Source organism: Acanthaster planci, linkage group LG02, assembly GCF_054643075.1.
Source record: "Acanthaster planci isolate LZ-2023a linkage group LG02, COTS_SCS, whole genome shotgun sequence".
Classification (NCBI taxonomy): Eukaryota; Metazoa; Echinodermata; class Asteroidea; order Valvatida; family Acanthasteridae; genus Acanthaster; species Acanthaster planci.
Window position 1 is genome coordinate 2359448 of NC_141778.1, and position 17889 is coordinate 2377336.

General features: G+C 41.2%; 1 protein-coding gene across 16 annotated transcripts in view; it reads right to left on the reverse strand.

The window, feature by feature from the left end:
* The window catches only part of LOC110985759 (uncharacterized), an 88539-nt gene that overhangs the window by 13256 nt on the left and 57394 nt on the right, over positions 1-17889 (reverse strand). For 5 of the 16 annotated variants that reach the window (XM_022247043.2, XM_022247041.2, XM_087130114.1 and 2 more), the window contains 6 exons: positions 15069-15152; positions 12874-13002; positions 11959-12087; positions 7336-7454; positions 5154-5345; positions 4508-4702 (listed from right to left, as the gene is read on the reverse strand). In XM_022247043.2, coding sequence (XP_022102735.1) covers positions 4508-4702; positions 5154-5345; positions 7336-7454; positions 11959-12087; positions 12874-13002; positions 15069-15152 — 848 coding nt within the window. Of the gene's footprint in view, positions 1-4507; positions 4706-5153; positions 5346-7335; positions 7455-11958; positions 12088-12873; positions 13003-15068; positions 15153-17889 lie in introns of all 16 variants that reach the window. The other 11 variants (XM_022247044.2, XM_087130125.1, XM_087130167.1 and 8 more) reach the window with 9 other exon arrangements.

A 17889-nucleotide genomic window follows, 5' to 3' on the forward strand; every position in this document is an offset into this window, starting at 1 on the left:
TCAGACATTCAAGGCAACTTCCTAAGAGACTGCTCAAGCTGCAACACAGATCATCTGCTTGACTGGCACAACTGATCAAGCTCACTTGCAAGATACATGTAATTCCCTCATTTTCTGACCCCCCTAAAAAAAGCCGAAAGATAATACATTTCACTCTCTTTTAAAAACATGCATGGCTTAAAAAGGCTTTTCATTAAAAGACTTCTTGGAAAATTTGAGTGACACACATCTTGCGTTTGGTTTTCAAAAAAGAAACCAGGAAATTTCTTTGGGTCCCTTGATGGAGTGAAGAGCAGCAGCTAAACCAAGTTGTTAAAAATATTAATGATGCCAACGGAATAATTGATTTCCAGAGAGATTTGTTCCCATGACAACATATTATTTTGTCTGATTTCCGAGGAAAAAAAGGGCATTCATGGCAAGTTCTGGGAAAGGCACTGGGATTACCAAAGGCTCATTTGTGTGGAGTGATTTATGAAATATAAGATTCTAAGAATTAAGGGCAATGTGTACTGAGGTGCGAATTAATCACCCAATAAGCACTATTAATATACACGCAGTATATCTTGACCGATTTGGAATTATATTGTTTAGTCACTTGGGGGAGAACAAAATGATATGGTAACTTCATACACAAGACTGCAAATATTAGGCCTTATTTTCAGTAAATCTTTGCAATTTATGTGTTTGGCAGGAAAACTAGTGGCTTAGCAAAAACGCATAAGTTTACCAAAGGTCTATCAATGCTTTATGAGGTGCACAATGTTGGTTTCCAGTACACTGCCTTGTTGGCTTTTCCAGAAGGGAAAGCCATTGTTTCCATCCAAATTTTTATTTATTTCTTTTTTTAATTTTCATTATTTATCCCCTAATCCCATAGACTTTGTACATGCTTTTTGTTTAACAGTGGCACTTCAGCCAGTGTTCAATCTTCATTCTCAATCAAACCTAAACCAAGTTAAGGCGTTAACGTGACAAGCCATTATTGGTTAATTCTTTGAAGGTCAATATTTCCCGATGTATATGCACACGTCCAATTAAGTTGTACATGTAACTTTGTATGCATCCTAGCTTCTGTGTGTTATGAGTGAAAAGTGCGATGAAATCATTATGATGTCCTCTCATTTCGTTCTCCACTTTTGTTGGGCGGACAAAAGCACACAAATTTACCTACCCAAATTTTCTGGTTGGAAAGAGCCCAGGAAATTTAGCTCTGCATTTAGACATCACCGGTCTGCAATGACCACAACCATCCACACAGCTGCAATACCTCAGAGCTCTGACGGACAAACGCACGTGATGAACGGGTCACGGCCATCACTGACATCACCACCAGGGCACTAACTCTGGCATTACCTCATATCACTCTCTATTTTCTCTGAAACAGATTGAGCTCCAGAGCATACGCACAAAAAAATATCTTGACGGGGAAAAACAAATGAATCATGCGCTGAGAGGTGGAAAAAGTCCATGACATCAAGAAGGTCAGACGGAGTATGGACTCTTTGTCAGGACACAGTTCCCCAGTGCCAAGTGCCGTACATTTCCAGACCGTCCTGCAAACCACATGAATCAAGTCACAAGAATTTCAGTGAATGACTGCAAGACAACCACTTCAATTCCTGAAACCCTCTCTGACCAAAAAAGTTCATTCATGGTGAAAAAAAGTGCATTGCCAGGGAAAAAAAAAACCTCGGCCCATTCAAGTACAGAGTGGCCTTTTCCAGCTGTCAGGGACTTTAGCTGAACAGACCGACATTAATCAATGCTACTAGCAGATTCCTTTTACATCAGAAATGTGTCTAACATTTCCCATCAGTCCACTCAACATTCCTGACAATTTTTTACAATTCCAAAAAGCCCCAACAAGCACACATTCTCCCACATTTTACAGAAGAAGATGGTGAAAAACCAAAATTAGACAGAAAAATCTGTCATGACTTCTGCAAATAAAGTTAAGTGTCTCTGGCTACAAACACCAGTGCTGCAATATTCTCACTGGTACATTGCACTTTTTGCACTTGTCCAGGTAGATTTATGCACTCAGACAAAACAGTTACTGTACTATGCACCCAAAGAACTCATGCTCACTCTTGATTTGTATTTTTTTTCCACCCTTGTACACAGAAAAATGTAGTTCAATGCGACATTGCTAAGCCTTTTGGTCATTTGAAAATATATTCAATGAACACCGTTTGACAAAGTGTTCCGACACAAGTCAAACATTTCCCATCATGCCCCGCAGACAGAGCAGGAATTGTTTTGCCGATGACGGCTTTTCGTACGGTGATCTGCATCCCCCGCAGAAAGAGAACCTCTCTTGTTAAACGAGCCTGTCCTGCGCCACCTTACAACCACACCAAGTAATTATCAAAGAGAAGGTCGCCATCACATTTAAACCGGTTCCTGCCACGTCTATCACTGGGGACCTGTCGTCCAGCGTCATTCTCACACCAGACGGCACAACCGTGGTGTGAGAACCAATCACACCAATACAACAAGGAATCCATCACATCCAGTATTCAAGATACATGCACACTTTGAATAGGCTGCACTGTGAAATCCTTATCAATGCTGCCTGCCTATACCTCAAAAGGTGAAGGCAAAGACGGCTTGAGGGATGTATCTGATCAGGCACAGTTGACAATGAGGTTTATTGCCAAGTTTATGTATTTGGTATTAAATAAAAAGCTGCCAAATTGGATGATTGAATTAGGAGTTCCATAAGGGCAGAAGACAATTCCTGAGATTTTTGGATGTGCCAATGACCCACTACCAAAGCAACTCCTAGCACTGGTACATGTAGCATACTGCATGACATCAAATGAATGTTTTCTGTTGGAATTCGTGAAACAATGACCTTCAGAAGACAAAAGAAAGGCATGCTTTTCATAATAATAATACAGAACACTTATAATGCGCCGGTATCCGCCAAAAACTGACGCTCACGGCACAATACAAAGAACAAAATGATAATTCAGGAAAATATTAATCAACAATATGCATACTGAAAGTAGTGGGTCTTGAGAGCCGCTTTAAAATCGGTAACGGCTGAAAGGGCACGAATGTCAATGGGGAGCTTATTCCAAATGAAAGCCTACCGTGCATAATATAAGATGAAAACATGAAAAACACAATTGAAAACTGCAGTGTTTCAGAATCTTGTGTAAAGTTTTCAAATGTGCAACATCACTTCCCAGGGGGACAGTTTTCACTGCTGATTATCTTTGATTCCAAATTTTCTCAGCGGAGTGATCTTGTGGGAAAATTTGCAACTTTAAAACTCCATCTTTGAATTAACTGAAACCATATTTTCATTCTAGAAATACAATTACTGCAAGGAAATTTCAACTTCCATTTCAAATTCATTACTTTCAATTAATTAATTGGCTGCAAATTGAATTTCTTTTTTTTCTCTTATCTACCTTACCTATATTTCAAGGGTTGTTTTATTTCTCATACATGTACATTTCCTTGTGATTCAATAGAATTAAGCATGAAGTTATTTTAATTCAATAACAGAGATTAGGAAACGGTATCTCCATTAAACAATGAAAGAGTACAGAACCCTGTGTGGCACGTCACAAAAATCTCTCTCCCACAACATGGAAACATTCTAGGCCAGCCAAATTGTCACTTTCTGGTTCTTTCAACAATAAACGAAAAGGACAAAACAACCAGTGCCCAACCTTATGCCATCCCCGCGCAACCAGCAATTCCAGTCTAAATGAGTCAATACTGCGAGCCATAAATCGACACCACTAACGACAACGCTCATCAGCTAACCACTGCTATGAGTGCATTCAAAACAACAGATGTGTTCATGATCACCATGGTAAAGCTGTGAAGCATGAGGGCGCTGTTACAATTAGCAGGCAAAACGTGCTGAGCAGCAAGTGTCGGACACAAGAGGGCGATCTTTGGAAAAACTAAAATGATAGTGTAGTCTTGGTTAAAACTGACCTCTTTTTGATGAGAGAGTATACACAGGGATATGAGTGGCCACTTAAAATTAAAGCTGAAAACAGCTAGCAAAAAGCTGAAATGTAAGAAGTTCCCATACTTTTGTACAGACAAGGTGTTCAAAAAAGCTGAAATTCAAGGTCAACATCTACACAAAAAAGCAGTAATCAGCTAAAAAGCAAAATTCTCACACCCCTGGTAACATTGAAGTGTTTCATTTGCAGTCTGTCCATATTCCCTAGGCTAAGACTACATTTCAGGATCCCTTTCCTATCAATTTCACTGGGGTTTCAACTCTCTGCAGACCATACCCACAAACCACATCCCCCCTCCATGCCCTAAAAGTGTAGTGTCTTCCCATCACTTCCCACCATGGGAGAGTAATGTGAATTCACTGACCCTTCCCCCAACCACATCCACCAAATACTCACTGTCAGCACAAGTTTCTGCAAGGGCATCTCCCACAATACAACTCTTTTGAAGTCAGCACACTGCAGTAAAAACTCAAGTGGCCACGCCCACCACACTCTTGTGAGACACCTACCTGTCCTTGGGGCCATCATCATGTAGCCTTCATCCCCTTGGTTGGGCGGGACTGTCATCAATCGCCCACTGATGCTGGCAGACCTCTGGGCCAGTTGGGGCGGGGCTTGGGTGGGTTGGTTATAATGAGACGACCCCCGTGATCCCCTGCTCATTGGGTTCATGGACATGTACGACTGGTCCTCATCTGTTGGTGCTGCTGGTGGAATGTCAAGGGTTGAAGGTCATTGGCATCACTTGGCGACTTCGGGTTAAACTTCACAGTTGTTACCCTCAAAACTTTATTTAGGAGTAGACGTTTGGCAAAAACTTGAAACCAACACATTTTATCACAAAGATATTTCAGGCTTGAAAAGAGCAAACAGTGCGGGGTTTTGTGCAAAGAATGAAACAAATACACAAAAATACAGATTAAAACAAACAAAAACAATATATTTGAACAAAAAGGGCACAATCCCCAAAATGAAAGAAGTTCACTACAAATAATTACTTCTACATGTAATGGCATGCAATGTGGCAAAACTTTTTCCCCGCAAAGAGAAAAGCATCTTTAAAAGAAATGCCATGGTATAAAATTATGTACAATTCATGCAAATGTGGAAGGCATCGAACAGCATAAAACAGTGCATACAGAATGGCAAACTGACGTGAAAAGGTCTGGGGTGATCGAGGTGGTGAAATATTTCTCTCAGACGGTGATGGGGGTGGCGGTGGTGAAATGGTGATGTGAACTGGCCGCAAGGTGATGTAGCCGTGGTCAGGGGATGGAGCCCGCCCTCCGATGTTTGTCGTGTGATGGTGTGAGGGCTGACAGGTGAATATGGGAGTGGTCAGGATAGCTATATTAAGGGGACGAACGAGATCAACAAAGACGGGCATGCCAGTAAAACAGCACACACACAGAAACACACGCATACATGTACGTTACAGACCAACTGTGGACATTCCTTTGTTGTCTTCAGAAAACGTGGTAAAAATACTCATTTTTCTGGAACTGGGAACAAGATCTTCAGCTGGAGTTTTGTAAACTGTTTCCCAACCCCACAATGCCTCCAAACTTCTTTTTCAGAGAAGGGTGAACATCCCGTGGACATGCATAAATCCACAGACCGTTTTCCCTTCCTGCATCATGTGGACATCATTTGTGCACAAGTCCACACTAGGTACATGTATGTACGGCTAGCACAACACAACGGTTTCTAGCTTCAAACCAAGACAAGGTTACGTGACTCCTGTCTTTTGGAACATATATCTTTACCAAACACAATCATCTCACCAACTTGTCTGGAAGTGGTGCACATTGTATACTGAACATCAACAAACTGAGAGAATTTTAAACAGATGCTTTGTGAGGGACTTGACAACAGCCTTACTGATAGGTCATTCTGAAAGCAACAATAGTGTGATGTTATCCTATACAGTGTGGTCTAATATGTTCCACACTCTCTAAAAGATCTACATCTTTCAACGATACATACTATTAGTTATCACACAAGTGGTATACAGGACACAGACGCACTACATTATTCTGTGTTCTGCGGGCACGAGCGTGATAACAAATTTATCTTCAAGCAAACTTGACGCACAGGAAAGATGCTATACGGGCCTATGCATGCAAACGTGCTATCTTTAAATTTCAAGTAATTTTGCATTTGTGCGTTTTGCTTTTAGCATGAAAATAGGGCAATATGTTGAGTTAGAACAGTGCATTATGCAGGGTTTGATATGAACCGTGCAATACAGTTATATATCACACTGTTTGTTGCCATGGACCGACCAATCAGAATTGAGAATTCACGTTTGCCTGAAGATAAAGACTAATCTGATAAGATGCCATCATTGCCGTTGCACCGCATCCACGTGCACACATTATTTAGCTTGACACGCACATGCACTTGGCAAATTACGACACCCCATTGGACAAAGAGGCATGTAACACGTGCATAGCACCTGTCCACGAGCGTTGAGCCACCACAGTAATGGTTTCTAATTCTGCTTGTCAAATTACACTGTTTGTGTGCTAGCACCAGTGAAGCAAATGCATCCAAAGAGATAAATGCTGTTCCGAGAAAAAAGTTTGCTTGAATAAAAAGTTGCTACATGCATGGAACACAATGGTACAAGGGGCTGCAGCTGACAAACCAATTGTGTGCTCGCAAGATACTCGGTGTACGTTGACCAAGACTACATTATGTCTGATAGTCTTGGCTCGGCAAACATTAGCACATGTGTCTATGGTGCTACGGCCACTAGCCAAAGGCTCACACACGCGCGCGCACTCCTGTGCACCACACCCAAAACATTTCAGATACAGGCTCTCGAGGAATAACATCAAAGTTATAGTGAAGGTAAACTAGCCATGCAAACATGCAATGATGGAAGATGGTATCTAAAAAGTAGCATGCAACACTCAAGCAAATTCATGAAATATTTTGGCAATGTGCTGGTGTCAAGAGAACATGTCCCTATTTAAAATTTAAACTCAACCCTTCACGGCAAACAATTCCCCTAAGGCCCAATGTCAACAAATGGCTCCACAGACACTGCTGTGAAGCAATAACAGGCCATGTACCAGTCACAACCAGTATATCTCAATTGCCACTTAAGCTGGTAACCAAAGGAACCTGCTCAATGCAGAAATTTGCTAATCACAGAAAGTGATTGCCCAACGTAATGAAGGATACCAGGGAAACTGCTATGCTAAAACTGCATAAGTGGCTTTCACTCCACAAACTCATCCAACGTTTTGAAAAGGCTGGACGGCATAATGCTGCCTCAAAATATACCGGTATAAACCCAAAAGATGCAAACCTGAAAGTGTACATGTACCTTTGGTGGCTCCAGAAGGAGCCATATTCATGTATTCATCGGTAAACTCCAAGCTCTCCTCTCTGATCGGAGTGCGGGTCGGTGAGTCAGGCGTCCGGCTACGTCCAGATCCCGAAAACCTAAAAACCAGGAGGAAAAATTGGAAAATCCACAGGAATTAAAAACAAGGAACATACATGACTGTATTCTGTCTAGCAGTTGCAAAAATGGTTACAATAAGTCACGTCTGCTGGCTGTAACATCAGAAATCCTAGCAGATGGGTGACCACAAACTAGTCTCCACTAAAGGCCATCACGATACAGTGGAATGAATGAGAAGTCCATGTGAGCACCATGAACTAAGACTATAGTATTTGGGAGTTGTGGAAAAACATGAGATAAAACTTGTGAACCAGTCACTGCACTGTACCTACTGGGGGTACGATAAAAGCCACCTTCAATCTGCACAACTCTGTACAAGTCCATAGCCGGCTTGAAAAAACATAAACGCCTACTCATAATCACACTACTGCCCAGCCCACAGCATACCTGATGACCTACAGAGGGCGCTCTGTTGCCTCACAGTAATGTCCTGCAAAGCCAACACAGCACTTGGTACACCGGTTCATGTTTGTGTGGTGTGGGCTGCACACCATTTACTTTCATCTTGATGAGTACAATCTCAGACAATCAGATGGACATTACTCACAGGGTTTTCATCTGGGAAACAGGGCTTCCAAGTCTTGGCCCTGCCTTTTCCTTTGGCACCATGGGATACAGCACATCTGTGCACAGTCTCCACACAGTCTATTAATAAATTTGGTTAGTTTGCAGGGTTGGGACAAAACGCTGGTCCAGTGGCCAAATGCCAGTCAAAACATCTACGGACCAGTCAAACCCTTCACAAAGTGGTCTGGCAGACCAGTCAAAATAATGGGGGATGTGACGACCATACCAAGGTTTTCACGTCCTCTTTTATTTCCGACATCAAACGCGTGCAAAAATACAGCAGTGGAGCGCCATATGCACGCAATTGAATGTTTTGTACAAAATACGAGCATACAGTGTATACAAATCAGTGCGGGCATTTTGTAGCGCGATTTGAAGCACAAGTTTTGTCTGTAAACAGCATTCTGGAACCATCCAGTCGTTGTGCTGTGATTGGCTGCCAATGAAACATCAATATGCATATACATTATGTGTAAGTGGGACTCGTTTGACTGTTCCTGTGTGAACGGAAGGAGTGACTAACAATCTACACTGTAACTCATGGTAATGCACATTGCACTGTAAATTTGCAGCTTGAAATAAAGTGAATTTTTACTTTTGCAGATAGAGGACTTTGATGACAACTGGCGCAGGGCAAAGTGCTTGTGTCATGCATTATCGCGCGGTTTTTACATGCTCTATAGGCATTGTTTTGTACAAGATTTCAAACAATTTTTGGACATAAACTTATCAAAATGTGGGTGCAACACGAATACATACTTGCCCAACGAGGATCTGACTTCTATTCAATTTTTAACAAGACTGATCAAAAAGCTCCAGAAATAGATGTTGGCCTTGATGGAATACACCATAAATGGGCAGGCGACAAAGTTACCTGCGCTGGGTAAATCCAAAAGCCCGGACATGCAATGTGCTTTCTTTGGAACAAAGAATTGAAAGTTTGAGAAACGTGGTCGAATCAGGTGGGAAAAGGGCCAATTCACTCTACAAACCTTAATATTTACAATTTTGGTATTCACTTTAACCTTCAGGAAGTTTGGGGTGACTACGGAGAAAAATCTAAATTGAAAATGTACATAAATTGCAAGATAAAAATGACCAATGGTGCCACCAAGAGACTGTAACATGCACCACAAAACGTCTACAAACAAATTGTTCCCGGCGCCCTAAAGCAGACCCGGACCTCACGCCATACATGTACATGTACATGTAAATGCTTCGCACTTCCACTTTCAGTCATGTTTCAGCTGTTTTTTAATCCTCCCCTCACACCCCTTGTACATGTACCTTGAGGAATCTCAGACTTTGGTGAGGGCAGTGTAAAAAATTTAAAAAAAAAAATAGCGAACCAGTCAAAACCTTGGCGGGCCAGTCAAGATGTGGCTCTACTAGTCGGGTTGGCTAGTAGTAAAAATTGTCAGTTGAGCACACTGAAACATGGGCTGCAGTCAAGACTCAACTTGCAACTTCATTGTACCAAAACCTCTTTAGAAACCAGGGCCCAATGTCAGTGCGCTGCTAGGCACATGATTTTACATTCTCCATATTTCATGGAGACTGAAAGCAGTATAAAGCAGACCACAAGGCACACTTATCACAAAGGAATATTCGCTCAACTTTAGGATGTAACAATTGGAATCTCCACACACATTAACCCCAACCCTCCATTGTGCTTTGGCTGGAAACCCTGCCAGACACACCTGTCTGCATCATTTGTCACAAGTTGCTTGCCTGCCCAGTGTCACAAGATCCAACAGGTCCACTCTCCCCAGGGCCAAATACAGTCATTTTCCCAGTTCCTTATTCAGTCAGACTGCAGATACAAAAACTCCTCAAATTCCAAACAAATGTGGTCAGTAGTGAGCCTTGTGGGTTGAAGATACTATTAAATTATTTTCAAAATCTTAACTTTTAATTTGGACTTACAAGATGGATGAAAGTGATGAGGACAAGTTTCCTAGTTCTGGATTGGTTTAACCAGTTCCGGATCGTGACAAAAACTTATTCACTAATAAAAAGTAACCACGCAAGTAATCCACTTTGTAGTCAGAACCATTATAACATGCTGATTTTCTAATGAAATATTTCCTAAATTAGAGAAAATTATTTCATAAATAAGAATTCCAATGAAATTTAAAAGTAGAACCAGTGTAAATTTGGCTTGACTTTTTCAGCTGTGCAGTGAGCTATCAATGATACTGGTATTACCCAAGGTATCCTTCACGTCGCACAGTTGACGAACCCATTACATCATAACATTGTTCCTACGTCAGTGTAGTTGAGTTTACAACGTATTTGCATGCAAATAATGCGCAATCTGAAACTAGGAAATAATAAGCGTTCACTTATTGGCCAATTTTAAACGAACGGAAAAAATGCAAGTCATTTTGATTAAACAGACATTAGATGCTACAGTTTATTTGACTGTCGAGTATGAGAAATGTATTTGGAATCACACATAGTGCGTGACCCGTCGCCCTGTACAATGATTTTTTTGGCTCCCTTGATTTTTGAGAAACTGCTACAAAGTGTCGAAGTACGAAACCGAAATCTGGCCAAAATTTCTTTTCCAGAATTTTTTGAAGAACAAATTTTACACAAGAAAAAGCCTACATTTCACCTTTCAAGCAAAATTTGTCTTGGAATGTAGAACTGAAGAACAACACAAAGAGGTCGATTTTTATTTCAAGCGATCCGGAACCGGGAAAAATCAGGAACTAGGAAAACAACTGTATCCTGAGTCTGTGGTTGCCAGTCACCACAAGATCCAACGGTGGCATTGTTCAATACATGGACTACCTCCCTTTGTCTCAACAAGGCCAGTTTCTTCGGCTGCTGTTGATTGCCTACTGCAACAAAATGCATCAGACTGTTCCCCCTACGTTTGTGCTACGTTTGGCAGGGTTAGGGTTAAACCACTCGCACAACCACACAGTGAAATAAGGCTTACATATGGCCAATTTCGCTGATAGCCATTCCCACAGTGCCATGACATTGGGCCCCAAATCAAGTTGATGCTGTATCAGCCCAACCAGAGCCTCTGTTTCCCCATTTCAGACTTGCCAGGACTCTGCGTCTCTTTTTCTTAGTACTTCTGGATACTCGGGCCAAGACCCGAAGCTCAACATGTGCTCCAGATGGCTTGACCAGCTAACAACACAGCTCTTCCTGCAGGAGTGGTTCTCCCTACTTTTGTATCTGTCTCTAACACCAGCCAGAATAGATTCTCGCTATGTGCATCATTCTTAGGGCCTCAATACTAGCAACGTTAATAATTCTACATCTGCATTTAAAAAAACTATAGGGTTATTGAATAGCTGAGAGGGATAGAGCTCTCTCTGGCAGCAAATGTACATGCATTTCAGTGGTTGTGGGCTTCGGTCCAACTTTGCTTTTCTACAGTTCTCCATAACGTTCTAGACATAAGTGTTAAGGTTCAATTCTTCACAAATCATCAAAATTCATCTGGTTCAAATTCAAGTCCCAAGCTACGTGTACATGTACCCAAACAAATCTGGAAAAAGAATTTTGTTGTCATCTTTCAAAATCAGTCTCCTATACGATTTGTGGACAGACTTGTGACGGACTCCTGCAAGTGCTACCACATACAAACGTTGCCAAAATTTCCTGCAAGAAGTTCCTTAGAAATCTGTTCATTTATTGAAAATACTGGTATAAGTTAGAGTGTATTTTCATCCGTGCCGGATGTTGTGATGGAAGCTGCGGTGAATGTTCTGTTGACAGATATACTGCAAGTTGTAAGTGGAATTGTACTGGATGTTATAAAGGACGCTGTGCCAGATGTTGTCAAGAAGATGTACCCAAAGTTGTGATGGAAGTTGTACGAGAAGTTGTAGCAGAAGTCATTCAGGAACCTGTACTGGAAGTTGCCACTCCAGTCTCCCTGGGGCTTACCGTGCAATGAGGTGGTCACTGGGACTGGTTCCGAAGCTAGGGTACTCATCAGAGAGATTGGGGTCAGAGGCATGCAGGGGCTGGGGATAAGAAGGATAACGATCGTCGCTAACACCAAGAGGGCTTTCGCTGCGGCAAAATAAAATGAGAGAGAGAGACAAGATATATCACAACCATCACGCACTGGTGCAAGGGAGAACAGGTGGAAGCAGTACCCATAGCAACTGGGAGGAACACTTTTGCGGGGATAAGGCACAAGGGAGAGTATCCATCCATGCTTTTCAGAGAAATTGCGACAGAGAAGAAGGTACTAGGGAACAGTGCGAAAGTAAGAAAGGTTTTCCAAGGCCCTCCTATTCCACCCTAAGAAATCCCTGGTTTGTAAGCGCGCACATGGCAATAAACAAGTTCCACCGGAGGGTTGTTTATGAGAACTGGAGAATGTAAGGCAGTGCCAGTGTAAAGGAAATAAGAGGGCTTGGAACAAGAAAGATAAGCGGAAAAAAAACAATGGACTTATTGAAATGCAAACAATATTCTCCAGCAACATAAAACGAATATAAGATACCCATACCATTGTCCTTAGGAAACAAGATCCATTTCTACTTACTTCTTTACATTTTAACAATGAAGCATTCAAAAAGTGATGAAGTTGACATGGCTTTAAGCCTTTCGGTATATGTACACTTTTAAAGTCTCACTAATTTTAGACTTTTGTTAAGTTGGGGCCATCTCAAATTTCACAGACAAAAATGCAGTCCTTTCGGAGGGAGGCAATATAAACACTAGCAGCTTGTACCGTAACATGGGGTATTTTCTCCAACACGGTGTATTCAGGGTGCCAGACCAATTAAATAGCTGTTTAGTTCGTTAGTCATTTTTTTTTTGGTTCTTTTTTTTTTTTTTTTGGTTTACCTCAGAGGACTGTTTGGTATGGGTGGTGAGTTGGAAATGGGCTGCACAACACGATGCATGCTGGCCGGTCGTAGGCTGCCGGAACCAGTCCGCTGTGGCATGGTAAAGCGCCCTCTGGCCTTGGTGGGACTGGGGGATAGAAAGTCACCAAGTGAGTTCAAATGAAGTCAGCAATGCGCTTCTTGTGCCGGCTCTGACATCTGACATTGTTTCCCTCAATACCAACAGCTCAGACATGCAAAAAGTGTATTGGTATTTGCAAACCTCTTTTCACGCTAGCTTTCACTACGAGAGATTCAAGGCTCTCCAAATGAGCATGCTTTTAACTGACAGGCAATAATAATCCCAAGGGGTGAAAAAGTGTCAGTATTGTCAAAAACAAGAAGTCAGAAAAGATCTTCAACTATTGAGTGTGATATGGAGGTACATGTGCACATACACAATGGCACAATATAATGTTTCAAGATTAGATTCATTCCACAAGCCTCTTTATGTAAGGATGTGTCTGTTAGACATGTATGTGTTAGTCACTAGACTGCACGCAGTTTTACTCTAGCGTCAATCAATCAATCACTCACTCAATTAAGTAAGTAATTAGTTCCAGTATATGATGCATGTGCAGTGTATTACAAAAATTAAATGACCCAAGTGAGGAAGTTTTACATGTACATTCTGTGATTGTATTAGTCTTTTAATGTCCTGGCTACATGTATTTCTGGCTAATAGAAATCTTCCTCAATGCACCTGAATCCGACACTGTACGGTATACCACACTGAAAATGGCTTGGCCTAAAACTTCGGAAGAATGAAGACAGGTACCTTGTTTTTGCAGTCCTACACTCTGTAAAATATGAGCAGAACTGGGGTTGGGCCCCACTCTGGCATTTCACTGATGTTTGTAAATGAATTTCCACTGTGTATGCACAATAAAAGGTCTGAACTATTTGCAATGCGCTTTTCCTGAGTGGGGCACACCCAGGTATGGCATATTGCTGTCACAGAACTCATTTGCAGAGGTTGAACCCATCACTCAATCCAAGTGTTCCACGTGTATTAATTACATGTAGAAGCTTGTTTCACCTGGGCCAAGTTGTCACACATATTGTCCAATGACAGAGCTTCACAATCAGCCTGTGCTGGAGCTGTTTATTTCCCCACTGACTGGGTGCAGGATAGCTAATTCAACCCTTTTGTTTGACCTCTGTTGACTGCTGGTGTGATATGGGACACGTTCTTGACACTTGAAGGATGCATTTGGTAGCATCTGTGAAGAAGCCCAGGTTGTCATGAATCCTCACGCAAGCTCAGTAATTGATTGTGTCTGCTCCGTCGATCATAAGGTCCGCGATTCAAACCCAGGTTTTAGACGGTACCACTTTTGAGTTAAGTTTTTCAACAGAAACAGTGACTGATGACTACAGAGAACCACTGACACTACTGACAGACATACACAGATAACTTCTAGCACAGACAGTCAGTCAGTCACCGACAGAGTTAACCCCAAATAATTAAGCACACACATTCACGCTCACTGACTGACATTTAAAAAACAGAATCCCTGACAAAAATGATATGGCAAATCTCAGAGAGTCACTGACAGTCAGAAGAAACCACAGACGGTTCATCACTGACAGTTATCACAGAGTCACTGATAGCAAAATCACAGACAGTCAAGGATAAACAGAGACAGTCACAGATCTTGAGGAAAATTATGGGTGGCTACTGACAGACATAACATGAGGCAGTCGTTATCAGTCATTTGTTATTTCAGACTGTCAATGTTTATCAACAAAGTTAGTTCCTGCAACGCAGACATTATCCCAATTTCATGCAAAAAATCTTCAATCTTCAGTGCTAATCTGCTATGCTAAACAAACACCAGTCTATTACCTGCAACCTACGCAGATTATCAAAACATAGGCATTATTCCCTAGTCCATTACTTCCATTCACTAATCTGGTAGGTATGCAGTAGTAGACTCGTCCCACTCTAGGTGAGGGGAGAAATCATGAGAAAACTAAATACTGTTTACAAGTAAAAATGGGTTCAAGTCACAGCATCCAACGACAGATGGTTACATGCACAGATGAGACACCTGGATGACACTAAATTGCATGCACTACCATGTGGTTGGCTCAAGACACTATTCCTAATTAATTAGACAAGTTAGGGTCAACCAACTTTGCCATTGTTACCTTTCGGGTGTACGCCCACTGCGAAAATGTGATTCTCCTTCACTGGCCGTCCGAGGGCGTGTTTTCATACCATACTTATGCAAGCTGTGAAAATTACCGGGGGGGGGGAGTTTGAGGAGTGGAAGAAAACGTTGAACAGTGAAAAAAACAAGTCAAAACTGTATTCAAGAACAGGTTTTACTTTGAGCAAATAGTCAAGAGTGACTTTAGTAAAAAGGTACGGTGTAAAATACATGTACATGTTGAGTACAGATTAGGAGACATACTGCAAAACACATTGTGTAAACTTCAGCAGGGACAACACAAGATGGCAATTTATACATCATGTTTGCAGAATGAACCCAAAAAGAAAGGCTTAGGAATGCAAATAGGAAAGAAATAATTGGGAAGGAAATCTATCTGTAATTTTCAGCTAGTTAAGCCATGCAAGGAGTAGAACGGAAAATGGAAAAGGTGACAATGAAAGGGCAAGCACAATGGCAAAATCTTGAAGGCATGAGTCAAGTCTGTCAGTAGTAACATGCAAAGCCGAGAAGACAGACCAGACTTTTTATCAGGCATACGTGTACACTGTACATGTACACCTGTTGTCAATGGAGATCTGAACGAACTTCCCCAAAGGACAGAGACAATTACACATGTAAATGTGAAGGAAACAAGAACAAAATCAAAGGCTCCCGTTTTTTGTTATAGGTCCATTTGGAATTTTCCCACTTCCAATATGGGAAAACAAAAGTACGGTAGGGCAAGAACGCATTATTCTTCAAAGTAATACATAAATGTAAAATGTATTTGACAGCTATGAAAAATTAGTCCTTTTTTTTCCCAATAAATCTCTAATAAAAGGTGGGCGTGCAAGAAAAGTTAAAGAAAATCAGATTTCAGACTTGGTTTAGCTGTACACTCCTTTCCTTTCTTTGTCCATGATGAGAAGGAAAAGTGCACATAACAACAAAGAGACTGGACTGTAAAAATTCTTCCGTGCCATATTGTTTTGATTTCAATCAAAGATATCCACTGTACTTCTGGCTGTGGAATCAACATTGATAAGATGCATTTCCATTATTCACTAAATTAAAGTTACTTATTGAAAATTTATACATCTATCTTATAAACCATTTTTACTTTGTAGATTTCTCAAGCGACGTTGCAATACAACTGGTCCCAAATTTCAATTCCCAGTACAACATACGTGTATCTCGGCATGCACAAACAGGAGTTTTCAGCTCAGGCCTAGGAGTCTTCCGTTACAAAAGCTGCCCCAAATCAGTTTCATAACCATGGCACAGAAGTCCTACAGGCAACATTGGAGAAACGTGCAGGTAAAATGTCAATGCATTCATTCAATTATAGGAACCTACCCACAGAATCAAGGGGGATTGTGGATATAAGGAAACCAAGACCAATGCTGCGTCAATGGCAAATAAGAAGTAGTCCAACTCAAATCCTCATTTAGCATGTTACGGTAGCTATCAGTTCCTCCTTCATTTATTTCACGAAAACAACTTTGCGTATAATTTGTCTCACATCCTTGAGAAGACAAAAACAACTCCGGGCATTGCATCCAATTCCAAGACTTACTATGCTGTTTCCTGACCCTACGGCGCTTGGATAAGTTTTTGGAAAAAAAAAAATTTAATACGAAACTGGAGTTTCTGAGTGACTGCTGCAACGGGAAATTGTATCGCTCACTGCCGCAGAGCACGAATTGTGTCGATATATATGAAATTTTCAGGCTCAGATATTGTGCCATTTTCAATTGCATTCAGAGATATCAATCAAGAGAAAGCTTGCTTTATTAAAAGGAGTAGAGGGCAAAACTTTCCAAATAGTAACATCTAATTTTCACTGTTTAAAAAAAATAAATCCATATATTTAGGCATGAAAAGAGGGCAAAAGTATGATGGGTACAGAAATAAACCAGGGTTTTAAATTCAAGGGCAAATCAACTTAAATGTACATGCAGTTCCTACAGCTCACTCTAATTCCTTTAGAACTACATGTGACGTGGAAAATCTGTAACTGACCCAAAAAAGAAGCAAAACTGGTGATCTTCATGAAAGCCACGCATTACATGCTTGGCACAACAGAGTCCCCAGAGAGCCATGTCTAATTTCCTCAATTTGGTCGTAACAACTAGCCAAGAGTGCACATCCCTCATGTTGTGATGAATGCTTCAGTTGAAGGGGGGACACTGAAAGAGTTAATGGTCCGCGGGCCCCAACTTGCCTCCAAATTGGATGAGCTGCAAAGTTGTCTGAGCGCAACCGAGCCAGAGTGCTGTTTGCACACAGCAAATATAACAAGATTTTGGCTCTAACGGGGAACTGTGCATATTTACCAGGGTCTAGACCCCTTTCCAAACACACGTATTCAATGTCGACAGGTCTGCAAGGCACCAGAGCCCTGTGCCATTCAAACAATGGTTTACATGCACAATGTAATGGTTGTCATTTATACATAGAATACTGTGCATCAGTTGGTTTATACATACATGTACCGGTACATGTAACTTCCATCTATTTGGTCTGGCAGTCTTTCAGTTGATTTAATTAGGAGTATCACTCCTAAAGAGCCAATGAGAACAACGTTAGAAATCTTCACATGGTACGATCTTATAATCAGACTTTATTTGAAATTAAATCCACAGCTCCAATGAATGTTCCTCCAATATTTCATGTACCAAATTTCATGCCACCAAGGTCAACTTCAACCAAGCTACTTTAAATGAATGCCAACGAGAAATTTAATCATCTTAACTGCTCTGTTATGCAAATGTAATCAAGACAAAGCGTACGATCATAACCGAAAGACATTAAAA